This window comes from Scyliorhinus canicula, chromosome 8 (genome assembly GCF_902713615.1).
Source record: "Scyliorhinus canicula chromosome 8, sScyCan1.1, whole genome shotgun sequence".
Classification (NCBI taxonomy): domain Eukaryota; kingdom Metazoa; phylum Chordata; class Chondrichthyes; order Carcharhiniformes; family Scyliorhinidae; genus Scyliorhinus; species Scyliorhinus canicula.
Genome location: NC_052153.1, coordinates 5,015,525 through 5,031,994, shown reverse-complemented (window position 1 = coordinate 5,031,994; position 16,470 = coordinate 5,015,525). Strand labels below are relative to the sequence as shown.

The 16,470-nt window shown below is 45.3% G+C and overlaps 1 protein-coding gene across 1 annotated transcript in view; it reads right to left on the bottom strand.

The window, feature by feature from the left end:
- Nucleotides 1-10,165: 10,165 nt before the first annotated feature.
- anp32b (acidic (leucine-rich) nuclear phosphoprotein 32 family, member B) overlaps nucleotides 10,166-16,470 on the bottom strand; it is a 69,683-nt gene continuing 63,378 nt past the window's right edge. Inside the window, exons 6-7 of the mRNA XM_038804057.1 lie at nucleotides 11,640-11,706; nucleotides 10,166-10,786 (exon numbers count right to left, since the gene is read on the bottom strand). Coding sequence (XP_038659985.1) covers nucleotides 10,713-10,786; nucleotides 11,640-11,706 — 141 coding nt within the window. The 3' untranslated portion in view covers nucleotides 10,166-10,712. The remainder of the gene's footprint in view (nucleotides 10,787-11,639; nucleotides 11,707-16,470) is intronic.

Genomic DNA, 16,470 nt, shown 5'->3' with positions numbered 1-16,470 from the left:
TCCAAAACTATCCAAAATATTCATTTGTGAACATTTACGCATAAAGGACAGCACTCCCCCCCCCCCCCCCCCCCCCCCCCCCCCCTCCCGAAGACAATCCTTAAAACCTACCTCTTTGACCAAGATTATAGTCAGCTGACCTAATATGTCCCCATGTGCTTTGGGGTCACATTTTGCCTGGTAATCACCATCTTAACTGTGCTCTCTAATTGTACGATGTTGTTGTTGGCAAATTAACTTGTTATGATTCTGATCCCGTTATGAAATCTCTCCTTTAGATTCTCTGCTCCAAGGAGAATAATCCCAACTGTAAAAATTGGGTGTGATCGAATGGGTGGCATGGTAACACATGGGCTGGCACGGTAGCATAGTGGTTAGCACTGTCGCTTCACAGCTCCAGGGTCCCAGGTTCGAATCCCGGCTTGGCTCACTGTCTGTGCGGAGTCTGCACGTTCTCCCCGTGTCTGTGTGGGTTTCCTCCGGGGGCTCCGGTTTCCTCCCACAGTCCAAAGATGGGCAGGTTAGGTGGATTAGGCCATGCTAAAATTGTCCTTAGTGTCCTGGGGTTGGGTGGGATTGCTGGGCTACGGGTGTGGGGCGGAGATGTGGGGTGCTCTTTCCAAGGACCTGTGCAGACTCGATGGGTCGAATGGCCTCCTTCTGCACTGTAAATTCTGTGTCTAAATGAATAATTTTATTCAGTAGAATTTTCAGCAAATGGCTGGTGGTGGCGCTGTTTCTCCCTGCAGTCCATCCGGCTGTCTGCTGGTGGCGCTGTTTCTTCCTGCAGTACCGCGGGTTGTCTGCTGGTGGCGCTGTTTCTTCCTGCAGTACCGCGGGTTGTCTGCTGGTGGGGCTGTTTCTCCCTGCAGTACCGCCGGCTGTCTGCTGGTGGTGCTGTTTCTCCCTGCAGTACCGCCGGCTGTCTGCTGGTGGTGCTGTTTCTCCCTGCAGTACCGCTGGCTGTCTGCTGGTGGTGCTGTTTCTCCCTGCATTACCGCCGGTTGTCTGCAGGGAGTGCTTTACCACACTCTGTCCCTTGGCTAATTCTGTATGCACTGTCCATTTAGTCCCATTGGTTTCAACTTTGTTATCAAATGTTTATTTAATACTTTATCAAATACTTTTGAAAGTCCAGATACACAAAATAAACCATCTCCAAAATAAACCTCTGTTACTTCCAAGGACTCGATTAAGTCAGGAAAATACAATTTGTCTTTAATAACACTAGCTTTCCATGGAATCCCTACAGTGCAGAAGGAGGCCATTCGACCAGCGAGTCTGCACCCACCCTCCCAAAGAGCACTGTCCCCACTCTACTGCCTTATCCCCGTAACCACACTTAACCTGCTCATTTTGAAAAGTAAGGGGCAATTTTAGCATGGCCAATCCAGCTAACCTTCACATCTTTGGACTGTGGGAGGAAACCGGAGCACCCGGAGGAAAACCACGCACACACGGGGAGAACGTGCAACCTCCACACCGTCACCCAAGGCCGGAATTTAACCTGGGTCCCTGGCGCTGGAGGGGGGAGGGTCAGCAGTGATAAACATTGTGCCACTGTACTTTTCCAAGTGCCAATTGATTTTGTCCCAGATTATTGTCGCTAAAAGTTTCCTCACCACCAACGAGAGGCTGACTAACTTTTGTATGCTGGGTTTAACCCTACCCCCCTTTTGGGACAGGGCTGTAACCTTTGCAAACCCTCCAGTCCTCTGGCACTGCTCCCATATCTAGACAGAATTGAAAGTTTGTGGCGAGAGAGCTTCCTCAGAAACCAAGGAGGCACCTCATTCAGACCAGGTGACATTCCTAATTTGACATTGCTGGGTTCAAATGCATCCTGTTTATCAATTTTTTTAAATCCTCGTCAATTGTTCTACCAACTCCTCCTTTCCTGCTGGAATAGGCAAGAGAATAACTCGAACAATTCCTGTTATGATTTTTATGCGCATGCTGGTAATTGGCACCAAGAACTGCAACAACATAAATCTCTTGGTAGTTACGGGTTGTTGGCTAAAAGGAAAACAATTCAAATTGTATTGATCTACAGAGATAAGATAGCCAGCTTTATCAGCATGTTACCTTTGTAGCAGCAAGCTCAGAATCAACCTTTTATCATAACATCAGATTGTAACAAGCCAGGAATGAGCCCATATACCATTGGATTAACAAAGACACAAGGTTGGAAGCAGATTCTGAGTGTGTCCTCACATTTGTGGACAGAAATTACAGTCTGTGTCCCATATTGAGCAGAAGCAACAGGGTGTCAGTGAAGAGAGCACGTACCTCCACCAAGCTGTGTTCATTCAATGTTATTACAATTACCCAGCTCTTCCTTGAGACTTTTCACTGATTACTTGATGCCGTGCAACTACAAAGCTTAAAAAATAAACCTTTTTATTAAGCACTTCCATCTCACCTAGGCCAAATCCACATCCAACAACCTGCTCTGAAACTATGCTCACAATTTGACAGCTGTGACAAATTCCACCCCAGCAACTGAGACAGTCCACAACATTCCAAAACAACCAATAAAGTTTTGAATAAAACATCCCACATTCTTCTTTTTAAAAAATCAATTTGCCCCCATCTCCCAATGGTAATAGATTCTTCAAAAAAAATTCCAGCATCCAAATCTGCATTTCCACCTCAAATGAACCAGTTCTTCCTTGGGCCATACCCTGTGTGCCAAGTCGTGTAGAAATCTGTCAATGGTATTTTGGGGATATTTGCTTACAGCCATATGGAACTAACTAACGCATTCCTTCTACCTTCAGTGGCAGAGGTGATTATAGAGACTGGGGAATCCAGAACAAAAAAGAAGATCCTTAACCTTTGAAGACCAAAATCAGAAAACTCCTCCACATACAAAGAATAACAAGAATCGGAAATTCCCTTCCCTCAGGTGGCTCCTGATCAAATTAAATTTTCAAGATCCAGATGGATTTTTTGCTATTGAGAGCTAGGGAATACGGTGGGGGGGGGGGGGGTGGATGGAGTTGATACAGTCCAGCCACGGTCTAATTGAATGGCCCATTACTAAGTTCACGCTTTAAGTTCTTGAAACGATGATTATTTCTAATTCAACTTTTTTCTTTGTTTTTTTTATAAATTTAGAGTACCAATTAATTTTTTCCAATTAAGGGGCAATTTAGCGTGGCCAATCCACCTAACCCTGCACATCTTTGGGTTGTGGGGGTGAAACCCACACAGACATGGGGAGAATGTGCAAACCCCACACGGACAGTGAGCCAGAGCCGGGAGCGAACCTGGGACCTCGGCGCCGTGAGGCTGCAGGGCTAACCACTGCGCCACCCTCCCTTATTCTACTTTTAATAATCATCACATTCTATCGTGGAAAGGCACCATTGTTAATCTTCTTAAGGGATCTCTTAAAATCCGTTTGTAATATGATGTAAACCAAACAGAAACAAGCCATTCAACCCACTCGACACGGCCCCAGCCAAGTGAGAATCCATTGAGAGTGGAAATAGCCATTTCCCCTTCTCCAAGTGTTATGAAGGCATTCTACTCTGTACTTTTAGAAGATTTTATTCCAAGCACATTTACCAAGCATTCGTATTGCAGAGAAACTATCTTCCTCGGTGATAACAGAAATAATTTGTTTGGTTGGGCACAACACTGAAAGGGTAACATCCTTTCACTTGTAGCTATTCAAAAAACAGCAACCTGCAATTTCATCCCACCCAGCATCAATATGCTCCGATTCGCAGCCTTCCAAGGTTAACCTCCCCTTCCTGTATTTGACAGGAAATTATAAAGAAATCATCTTCAAAAAACATTTTCAGATGTCTATCAAAAATATACAGTGCATCACTTTATCACAGTTCAGTTTATATATATATGTATGCATTTTTTAAAAAAAAATTCAACCTTCTGCTTGAGACGAGCGAATGCCCTTCAACCAAATTGCTCATTCCCCTGTGCACGTTATTTGGTTTCAGTTACAGGGTGACTGTTTACCAGGACAATCATTTCTCTCATTTTCTCAGCTGTGGACTTTGCTTGTTAAGCTTTTAATTTTTTTATTTGAAAAAAAATTTCCATTTGGCAATATTACAGAATGTTGTTGATCATTTTATTCTTCGACACTGAGCGAGGGTCAGTATCCAGAGAACGGAGATGAGATGATCGGCACAAGGACCTGTGGGGATTTGAGGAGAATTTTTTTTTTTTTATATAGCGGCCTGTTGTGATCGGGAAGACGCTGCCTGAAAGGGCGGTGGAAGCAGATTCGATAATGACTTTCAAAAGGGAACTGGGTAAATAGTTGCAGGAGAAAGATTTGTAAGGCTGAGGGTAAAGAACCAGGACTGTTTGGACAGCTCAAGAGTGAGCACAGGTAGGATGGGGTGAATGGCCTCCTGTGCTGTACCATTAAGAGCCTGCCTTGAGGTGGGAAGCAATGGCCTCCTCCCTACTCACCAAAGCCTCCTCTGGGGCGGGCGCAATGTGTCTCTGAAAATAAAAGCAACTCACCAAGGCACCTTCGCCAGCACCTTCTCAACCTCCATATGGCCTCTTCCTGCTTGAGGTCTTCTGCCAGGTTACAGATGGTGTGGAGTTTCAGCTTTTCCCAAATGTCAAGTAGGGTCTCGGCTGTCTTTACCAGAAGACCCGGCCCACTTGAAAATGGGCAAAGCTGAAACGGTGCTGGCAGTGAATGGGGAGATCCCGGTGGATTTGGACCCCGCCCCATGCAGCATTCTCACTGAACAAAGGGAGGATGTTACAATTGAGGCAGATATCCACAGCTTAGGAACTGCGCTGGATGCTGATGGAAAACTTGGGTACAGACAGGAGCAAGTATGGCCGTGGTCTGCTCCAATTGTTAATCTCAGCTCAGCCTGTCCACATGAGGGGATAGGGTGGAGGTGGGGGCTTCGGTAGAGTGCTCTGGCAGACTCGATGGGCCAAATGGCCTCCTTCTGCACTGTAAATTCTATGAATCTACGACTGTGGTTGCTCTTGATGGGTTGCTGGCCCAGCCAGCTATGCCCACATTCCATGAGTGAATAAAATAAAGTGACGGAGGAATGAAGAATATAGTGGAAGTGAGATGGAGGGGTGGGAGAGGCGGAGCGAGGGAGAGGGTTGGAAGGAGAGGTGCGAGAAGGATGGGGAGATCGGAAGAGAGTCAACGGGGTCCAATTTCTTAACTTATTCCACTTAAAGACAAAAGAAACTTAAACTTGGTCAGCAACTAGGGCTGGGAGTCACGAGGCAAAGAAGCACCTTACATTTGCAGAGTTATTGTGTCACAATGGGGTCTGTATCTGACACAAAACTCAGTCAGAAAACCTCACGGTCTCTTCTGAATTGTGTCTGCAGCCACAAAAAGCCAGCTCAAGATGGCAAATTGACTAAATTGTAACATCCAGATTATAATCCACATGCTCAAAGACAAGTTAAAGACATGAGCTTTACATATCAAATTTGATCAAGATCAGAGAGAATAATATTACTCTTTAATGTAGTATCTCATCCCACAAGAATATTACTGGGTGAATTTGACCCTAAACCAAATAGGTGCAATTATAATTCTTGAAAAAGGACTTAGTTAAAGAGGTAGGTTTTAAGGAGCGTCTTAAGAGGCCCAGAAGAGAGACGTAAAGAAGGATTTCCAGAGCTCAGGACCCAGGCCATTGAGGATACAACCACCATTTGGTGAAACACATGAAACTAGGAATGTACAACAGGGCAGAATAGGAGGAGCAATTTTAACAAAATTCTTTATCGCTGCCGTTGGTCTTCATGGACTCCTTGGACTCTGTTGCGATTCTCATTGTTACTTCTGCAGGATTAAATTGTCACATTTGTTGCCTTCCCATTTCCTGCCTAACAAGAACAGTGCAATAAACAGGAACATCCTGCACCAAGAGATGCCATAGACCCCACAGTATGGCTCCAAATGCACACAATCACAGTCTGCTGGCTACAATTGGCAGATAATGCAAAGCCATAATCATAAACATGCGTGCACAAAGGTTCATCATTAAATGTATCGCTGCTGAAATATTCTACGTGACAAAAATCTTAAATACCGAACACAAATCTCTTCAAACTCTCACAAAGAGTTTAGATACATGTGTGGCATTTTACGTTTGAAGTTTGACGTGTTTATTCACAAATTAACTTTGGGGTTTTCCAATCTGCCATCTTATCAATAATCGACTCAAGTTCATTTGCACCATACGAGGAAGATGTATACATTTTTTATACATAACACATTTCCCCCCTCCCAAGATTTGAATACATATCTAGTGATCATTGGGTGTCACAGAGTTGATCGTATTACTGATATCAGATTCATTAAGAATATTGTGCAATTAATTCAAAGTGAACTTTTTATTCATTTGCGCTTTGCTTGGAGGTACCAACATCCTGGTTTGACCTGTGGCCATAGACTTGTGTCAAAGTGCAGCGCGTTCAAATAATATTCCGTTCCATTTCGCCAATAAACATTCGCTACTGCCACTTCATCGCAAGGTAGCAGGGCAGAGTGGAATAAAAAGTGTGACCCAAAATGTGGACTCTCCAAAACCTACTCTCAAATCATTATCCCTCCCTTCTGCTCTGAATGATGCCAACCTGCAGGTATCACTATTAAGATCAGCTATGTAACTGGGAAATCACAGGCATTCAGACTCGATGGGCCAAATGGCCTCCAGGGCTCAGTCCATTGTTATTTTCAAACCATAAATGTATCCCTCCAACTTACCCGTTGACTAACTTATTTCAGCAGTCGGTGCCAAGTTAGATAAAAATTAGATTTAGGCATCAGTTGCGGCTCAGGTGGGCAGCGCACACACGCACCTGTATCAGAAAGTCAATGGTTCCAATCCCGCTCCAGGGACTCGAGTACAGCAATGAGGCGGATATTCCCTGTGCAACACCCATTTCGGACGAGACATTTAAACCGAGGACCTAAGTACCTCCTCAGGTGGGTGTAAAAGATTCCATCAGAGCAGCGACATTCTGCCTGATGTCCTGGCCCAGTATTCATCCTTCGATTTACATCGCTCAGACACATCGTCTGGTGATTAATCACGTTGCTGCTTCTGGGATCTTGCGGTGTCCAAATTGGCTGCCATGTGACCTTCCGCGGGGGATTCACCCTCCGCAGGGGATTCATCCTCCGCAGTGGCTGTCTGGCCGCTGTGGCCAGCTTCGTTTCAACTTTGATTCAGAAGTTTTCAGCTCTCTCCTGCCTAAAGCAGGAGCTTCCCATCACGGAGCCTGAGGTTACAAATGATTTAGAGTTGGGGAATCTCCTCCAGGACCCCAGTCTTGGAAATCCATCCACTGTCCTTAAGCCTACAGCCAGCATAGCCCTGACCATTGATTGGCCAACCATTCCAATATCACCAAGGTGATCAGTTATAGACTTGGTGAATAAGCCCAGAATATCCATTTCATTTGTCCCTCAGTTTAATTGATTTAATTTACTTGGTTATTTGATTTACCTCACAATAGGGTATATGCTCAGAATTAAAATCCGGTTCCCCAGAATATGTTTCTTTTTCTTCTTTCAAGGGATGTGACTGTCGCTGGCTAGGCCAGCATTAGTTTCCCATCCCTAATTGTCCTTGAGAAGGTGGTGATGTGCTGCCTTCCTGAACCGCTGCAGTCCACAGGGTAGGCATACCCACCGCGCTGTTAGTGAAGGAGTTCCAGGTTTTGACCTAAAGGCACTATCGAAGCAAAATAATTTCTAAAAGTATCGATATCCCAACCTAAGGCCTGTCCTTATTCTGGGAGATGGACCCGAAAGGACTGGGTCTGTCCTTATTCTGGGGTATTCACACGAAGGGACAAGGAATCTCACCGTAATCCAGGACATGGACATTAAAGGACAAGGAATCTGTCCTTATTCCAGGACATAGACACTGAAGGACAGGGAATCTGTCCTTATTCTGCGGGATGGACATGAAATGCATGGAATCTGACCTTTTTCTGTGGAATATAAACTAACGGACAGGGAGTCTGACAATATTCTGGGAAATGGACACTAAAGGACAGGGAAGCGGACCGTATCCTGGGAAATGGACACTGTGGAATGGACAATGGGCAGCACGGTAGCATTGTGGATAGCACAATCGCTTCACAGCTCCAGGGTCCCAGGTTCGATTCTGGCTTGGGTCACTGTCTGTGCGGAATCTGCACATCCTCCCCGTGTGTGCGTGGGTTTCCTCTGGGTGCTCCGGGTTCCTCCCACAGTCCAAAGATGTGCAGGTTAGTGGGATTGGCCATGATAAATTGCCCTTAGTGTTGGGTGGGGTTACTGGGTTATGGGGATAGGGTGGAGGTGTTAACCTTGGGTAGGGTGCTCTTTCCAAGAGCCGGTGCAGACTCGATGGGCCGAATGGCCTCCTTCTGCACTGTAAATTCTATATCTATATCTAATAAAATCCAAACTGACTCTCGAGGCCAAGAAAAATAACAGCCAAAGCATCGTGAATGATACAAACCTCCAATAGAAGCTCCTCCAACCCAGAGTACGAGGCCAGGCTGGATGGATTCCTGGTAAGCAAAGGGGGTGAAAGGTTATCGGGGTGGGCAGGAATGTGTGGTCGAGGTTACAATCAGATGAGTCATGATCTTATTGAATGGCAGAGCAGGCTCGAGGGGCAGAGTGGACGACTCCAGCTCCTAGTTTGTACGTTTGAATTGCTTCATCCTTTAGGGAATAATTAACTCTCAGCTTCAAGTTGGGGGAAACCTCTACTTTGTTCATAGCTTCTTCCACGAGACCTTTCACCTATTTTAGGTGTCTGTGTAGTTTATCCAAGGTTGTTTAAGGATACAAGGTCGTTTGTACATCGCTTCCCCTTCGCCCTTCCTCAAAGTCAATCCAGACTATTAACTCCAATGATGATGTGACATGGCACGGTGATCCTCTGCAAGGGTTGGGATTTCCACAAGCTCACGACGACCCCAATTACTGGTGGGTGTGATGAGTTCTCGGGAGGCTGAATTACTGGACTCACAGTGCATTGCCTAGCAAATTGATCTGTGTGAGGGTCAGCTTGTTACTTTGAGACACGTGCTTCAATTCTGCTGGGATGGGAAAAAAACGTCGATATTTCAGAGCCGTTTAAATCTGCAAAGCAAAACATTGCTGGAACATCAAGACTTGTGGACTCTGAGCAGCAACTAAACCATCTTCCGGCAGCCAAAGCAGTATTGAAGTTGGATCAAATGAAATCAGAAGTCAGGTGTGGATGCATTAAGTCTCAGGTAAATCTATCAGTTCATGGAATAAAACTGCTGAATGGGAAATAAAAGCAAATTACTGCGGATGCTGGAATCTGTCAAAATGCTGACAAAAGAGAAAATGCTGGAAAATCTCAGCAGGTCTGGCAGTATCTGCAGGGAGAGAAAAGAGCTAACGTTTCGAGTCCGATGTCATTGAACTCGAAATGTTAGCTCTTTTCTCTCCCTACAGATGCTGCCAGACCTGCTGAGATTTTTCAGCATTTTCTCTTTCGTTACTGAATAAGAAAAATCAGTGTTTGTAGGAAAACATGGTACAACTTGTAGGAATAGCATCTATTCACATGCATTATCAGTAAAAACATCAAACAAAGCCATTGAGCATGGTCAAGCACAAGAAGGAATCCATCTTCCAGGGCTGCTACAACAGGCACTGTATTCCCAGAATTTCTGTTATATCGTTTGCAATGATTGCAAAGAATCCATAATCCATTATTATTTAATATGCATCTCCTGTAAATTCACAGCAGGATGATTCCGTTCTCTCTGACTGTAAGTTCACTCCAAGGTATCTCGTCCAGCTGGCCATTATCCGTGCATGTGTCTTGACAGGGGCAGTTGCACCACGTGGGGCATCGCCTTGGTCCTTGGTCACATTCTTGGCAGGGGGTAGTCACTGAACCACAATCACAAGGGGGGGAAACGTGGGCCATCACGGGCTGCGGGGGCAATTTCCCGCACCAATATTCGCCAACTGGGCCGAGGTACGTCAATTGTGCACGGACCAGAGATTGTACCATCTCCCCGGTCTAACACAGCTCAGTGCTCCCATTGAACTAAACCCACCAAGAGCCCAACCTCTTGTCCACTAAGAGTTCGACTTCCTGCGCTGGCCCAGAAACGGAGAGTAAAAATGAATACTGTCTATTTTAAAAGAAACCATTTATTAACTTTCCAAAAAACTGTTAGTTTAGAAACATCTTGCATTTGTAAATAACACCCAAAATGGTATTGCAATATCGAAGAACAAACCAAAAATTAAGATTTTATTTACAAAGCTTTTTGACTTACATAAAGATCGATACTATAACCTCGCTGCAACAGGCAGTCATTCACAAACATGACTATCCAAATCACCTCATCCCTTCTCGTTGCTATGGAAATAGTCTTAGCAGGAAACCTAAGAAACCCCAACATCATAAAAGCACTGGACCAAATTCTACCCAATTTCACTACTCCATGTGGGTTTTGGAATATGGATTAACTGCATTTATAAATACAAGGAATGTCGAGACATTGGTAAGCTGCTGGCTCGGTGATGATTCAGTGCTGTGTACGTTCCAACAGTCATCAATCTGGGGTAGGGAGGTTGGGGAGGGGAGGGGGAGGGGGGGGGGGTTGGGGGAGGGAGCGGGGGGTGGGGTTATTACGCCCCATCCAGTACTAAATAGTCCTTCAGGTGGCTTGGATTCTTAATCATCGTCTTCCTCCCCTTCATCCTCCGTGTCTCGTTTTCTCTTCTGTCCTTTGGCACTTTCTTCTTCGTCTGTAAAATAACAGCAAGTGGTTTCAGTGCCGAGACGCCGAACACACGCCGAGATGGTCCTCGCGTAACCCCCAACAATTCTGCTCGGTTGCTTGAGCCGTCTAGCCTTCCAACAAGACTGTGCCTACACCTAAGACTTAGTTAGTGTTATGTTTTTGTGAATCACTGGTTAGGCCTCAGCAGGAATAGGAGGCGGCATTCTCCCTTTTGGGGACTAAATCTCCATGCCCGCTGGAAAACAGGTCAGAATCACTCCGGACTTTTTCCTCGAAAGTCCGAGGTGATTCTCCATTTTCCAGGGGGCTAGCAGGGACTTGGCATGTGTACCGCAGCTTAGGCTGAAGGCGGGGCCCTGCTGTCCTGACCACGCGGCCGCGCATGCGCACGGCGGCACCCACATAGCGGGCTTGCGCGGAGTAAGGTAGGTCCCCCCCCCCCCAGATCGCAATGGCCTGCCAATCAGTGGCCCCTGATCGCGGGTCCGGCCACCGCTGAGGCCCCCCCCACCCCCCACCCCACCCCAGCCCAGAGAACGTGCAGACTCCGCACAGTCACCCGAGGCTGGAGTTGAACCTGGGACCCTGGAGCTGTGAGGCAGCGGTGCTAACCACTGTGCCACCCTTTTGTGATCTGGAAAGTGCTGCCTGAAAAGGCGGTGGAAGAAGATTCAATAACTTTGAAAAGGAAATTGTATGGATACTTGAAAAGGAAACATTACAGGGCTACGGGGAAAGAGCAGGGGGGAAGTGGGGCTAATTGGATGGCTCTTTCAAAGAGCCAGCACCGCGCGATGGCCTGAATGGACTCATTCTGTGCTCCAATATTTTAAATAAGCGAGAATCAGAAGAGATACCTTCATCGTCATCCTCCTCTTCATCATCATCTTCTTCATCAATCTCACCATCGTGTTCATCCCCCTCCTGAAAACAGAGAATGGTATTTTAGTTACAAGTTATTCCATCTGGCCATATTGAAGAATGATTGAAAGTGCACAGGGATCACAAATTCATCCCCAAGGGATTGGTTCCTGCCTCTTTCCACATTAGACGCTCCATGGCCATCAGAGCCATGGGCTGTTATGGGCCAGGGTTTAGAGAACCCCAAGGTGTATCATGGAGTTCACCTGACCCACAACTTTTAATAGATTGCGGTATGGGGAGCACACGGCCCACTCTACAGGTGTGGTACAGCAGAAAATCTGAAAGTATTTTTTAAAGCAAAACAATGTTAATTCTAGGAACTCAAGTTAACCTTCTTAAAAACATACAGTGAACATCTTAGCAACCATTAATTCAAACACAACCCCCAAAGAATACAACACTAAGTAATCCTTAATAACATCCCAAACAACATCCGGAAGACAGAAGAAACAACTTTCAACAGAAGCACATTTGGATAAAGTCATTACTGTTCTTAGTTTTAAATCACCAGGATCGATTTACAGTTTTTAGATTAGAGAGAGAGATTCATACACCTTCTGGCTGTGACTGCAGCTATCCAGCTCTGAAAACGAAACTAAAACACACCCTGCAGCCTGCTCAAAAACGAAAGTAAAAAGCTGATAGGACAGCCCAGCTCCACCCCCTCTGACATCACTGCAGTAATATGAGCAGCCAAACATTTCTTAAAGCGACACTCTCATGGCAGGAGGCCAACATTCATCCCTCAATAAGCATCACTAAAACACGTATCTGAACATTATCACATTGCTGTTTGTGAGGGAGCTTGCTGTGTGCAAATTGGCTGCTGTACCTTATCCATTACGAAAGGTGGCTTCACTCAAGAGAAATACTAGATTACCAGGAAAGCGCTTTGAGATGTTCTGGAGATGTGAAAAGTGCTATGCAAATGCAAACCTCTCTCTGGGAGGCAGCAGATGGCACTAGTTGTTGAGTCAACACTGTTTTAGTTTCCGTCTGAGACGGAGGTACAAGAACAGATGCAGAAGGGAGTCTGTCAGTTTAAGTGAGTTCCGCACTGTCCCGGGAGCTCCTTCACTGTTCAAATTTGACCAGCCGTGTTTTTTAATGAAATGAGTGGTCACACAGCGAGAGCAAGATGTGCACAATGACCTTTTGGTCATCTAGAATTCACCTTCACTTGCAATACGATTCCTGCTGCCGTGTTAATTAAGACGGGGTGATGTAAATTCCAGGAACTACATGCAGAAGTACATTATACTGGTGCAGAAGCTGGATCTAGTTCTTCAGGCTGGCTCAGTGTTAGGTAAGCCCCCAACTTTACACCATCCAGGGCTGCCAAGTCAAATCAACAATGCTGATCAAAGCATCCAAACTACTCCAGGTAACAACTGCTCTTAAGAAAAACGCTTCACCCGATGCCCCATGTAGGTTCCAAAGCACAAACTGTCAGTTTTACAGCTGTTGTCCTTGGATCTTTCTATGCCGGAGAGTAACACGGAATCATCCAACACCGAAGGAGACCATTCTCTGGTCCTTTCAAAGATTCTATCCAATTATTCCCCCCCCCCCAACCCAGGCCATCATTCTTTCCCCATTGCCCAGCACTTTTATCTTTTCAAGTATTATTCAATTCCCCTTTACTAAGTTACCATTGAATCTGTTTCCAACTCCCCCTCAGGCAGTGGCTTTGGATAGTAACAATTTGCTCTGTAAAAGATAAAAAATCTCCTCAGCTCTCTCTTTTGTTTCTTTTATCCTTAAATCTGTATCCTCTCGTTAGAGGCTCAGCCACTGCCGAGACAATTTCTCCGCATTTACTCTTCAACAGCCCTTGATAATTTTGAACATCCCTGTTAAATTCCACCTCGACTTTCGCTGCTCGAAGGACAACTACCCAACATTCCTGCTCTCTCTCCATATCTGCCGTCCCTCATCCCTAGTGTCATTCTGGAAATCGTTACGATCCCAGCTGGTGTTATAACTGGACGGGAAGATCCCAGCATGGAACCACGGCTCAAAATAGCTTTTACTTTATTTTAATAAAACGTGGAGGAAAAGAGTCAGAGGATCGCAAATTAGTTTTAGCAGCCAGAAAAAAAAACATTTATTAAACATCAAAACATTGGATTATGGTCCAATCCTCCTTTACTCCGCCCCTTAGTTTAACAATTACAAGGGCAGCACGGTGGCGCAGTGGTTAGCACCTGGGTTCGATCCCGGCCCCGGGCCACTGTCCGTGTGGAGTTTGCACATTCTCCCCGTGTTTGTGTGGGTTTCACCCCCACAACCCAAAGATGTGCAGGATAGGTGGATTGGCCACGCTACGTTGTCCCTTAATAGGGAAAAAAAATAATTGAGTACTCTAAATTAATAGAACATACAGTGCAGAAGGAGGCCACCCGGCCCATCGAGTCTGCACCGACCCACTTAAGCCCTCACTTCCAACCTATCTCTGCCACCCTACAACCCCCTCCCCAAACCCTTTTGGACACTAAGGGCAATTTAGCATAGCCAATCCCCCTACCCTGCATGACTTTGGACTGTGGGAGGAAACCAGAGCACCCGGAGGAATTCCACGCACACACAGGGAGAATGTGCAGACTCCGCACAGACAGTGACACAGTGGGGAATCGAACCTGGGACCCTGGCGCTGTGAAGCCACAGTGCTATCCACTTGTGCTACCGTGCTGCCCAAATAAAATTAAAAAAAATTTAAAATTTAACAATTACACACAGATTTTAAGATTAACGTGGATTACAAAGTACATCTTAATCTACAATGGCCTCATTAACTCAAAGTTCCTTCTCAGCACACAAAATGACTGTGGACAAATACACCCACTCCAATCTGAATGCCAAGTGAATGTTTGTGGCTGTCTCCTCAGAATCCCCCCCCCCCTCCCAGATGATTATCATGCGAGAGTTTTCAAGCTTGAATCCCAAAAACACTCTTTAAAATCTTCTCTCATAATTATACTTTCCCTTCGCAGTTTGCATTCCCAAATCCAGACCAGATGAGGGAAAAAATTCCAATCACTTTTAAGCAAAGCTCCCACTCTACTTTTAACAGCGAATCTAATCCAGGGGATTTTACACCAACTCCTTGAGGATTTTTCTCTTGACTGCTGTGCAGACTGCTCACAATTGCCTTAACTCTCGATTCCCAGACTATTAAAATGGCATCAAACTTTTGATTTAGCTTTGAAGGCTGCAATCCCATTTCAAATTTGGTTACTGCAATTGTCTCTTTAACTCGTACACTCTACTGACTCTACCTTTAACTCTTCTGAATAATGCCTTGGTCTTTTCACTCAAATACAGTTGTCTTAAACATTCTCCCTGTCCCAATTCCCTGGTTATCCGGACTGTAACTTAGTATAGGAAACCTGCCTCTTTGCAGCTCCCATTCTGTCCAGACTTTCTTCCAGCAGAGTTGAGAGATATCCACTCCTGGAGGTCCTGTCTCAAACTCAAATTCAGCTCAAACTTAAAAGCTTTTTTAATCCTTACAAGGACCTGCAGTTGCAATGCAACCCCTGATAGTTCCATTTATTCTTCACGCCGTTACCCTCTCTTAGCACAGACTCTTCAAGCTTCCATCTGGAAAACTTCTCGGACAGTAACGTAGCTGAGAGGGTTTTTAAAAAAATAAGTTTAGAGTACCCAATTCACTTTTACCAATTAAGGGGCAATTTAGCATGGCCAATCCACCTACCCTGCACATCTTTGGGTTGTGGGGGTGAAACCCACACAAACACGGGGAGAATGTGCAAACTCCACACGGACAGTGACCCAGAGCCGGGATTGAACCTGGGACCTCAGCGCTGTGAGGCAGCAGTGCTATCCACTGCGCCCTCAGAGGGTTTGTAACCGTTACCCATCATAGATATTAAATTATTGCCAAAAGAACAAGGAAACATGGAGAAGTTTCATCACAGAGGCTTGCTGAACTCTGCAATGTACCACCCAGAGGAGTGAATGGGTGTGTAAGAAGAGGAAGAGGCCACTTAACTCCTTGAGCCTCTTCACTATTTGATGAGATCATGGATAATCTGTGACCCAATTCCATACACCCACCTTTGTCCCATATCCTACAACACCTTTGATTAACATAAAGCTGTCATATCCAATTTTAAAATTAGCAATTGATCTGGCATCTTTTGTGAAAGAGAGTTCCGTGCATCCATCACCCTCTTCCATGACAAAGTGTGTCCTCATTTCATTCCGACAGGTACAACTAATTTGTAAAATCAGGTCTCCTAGTCCTGGATACCCAACGAGAAAATATCGTTTCTCAAGATTTACCCAATCGGTTTCCGTCAGTATCTTAGAAATTTCAATCAAACCATCTCTCCAACGTCTAAGTTCCAGGGAGTACAATCCTAGTTTCTGCATCATAATTTAACCCTTGGAGTGCCAGTATCATTCTGGTGAATACACACATCACTCACTCCCGTGGCCAATATATCCTTTCTAAGGTCTGGTCGAACCAAGGTTTTGTATCGACTGAATCAGGATTGCTCTCCTCTCCAGATACAAAGGTCAGTATTCTATTTGCGGCTATTCTCTGTCTCCTTTCATGGCATTTTGGTGATCGAAGTACCAAGATCCATGTTCACTCGAAGCTTCATGCCTGTGTTATTGCACACTTAATTATTAACGGCACGCATAAGTTCAACCAACCTCTCCCTTTAATGTATTGTTGCTTTTGAAGCACACGGCTTGGTCTCCAGGTGTGGTATTACAATTATGGACACATGG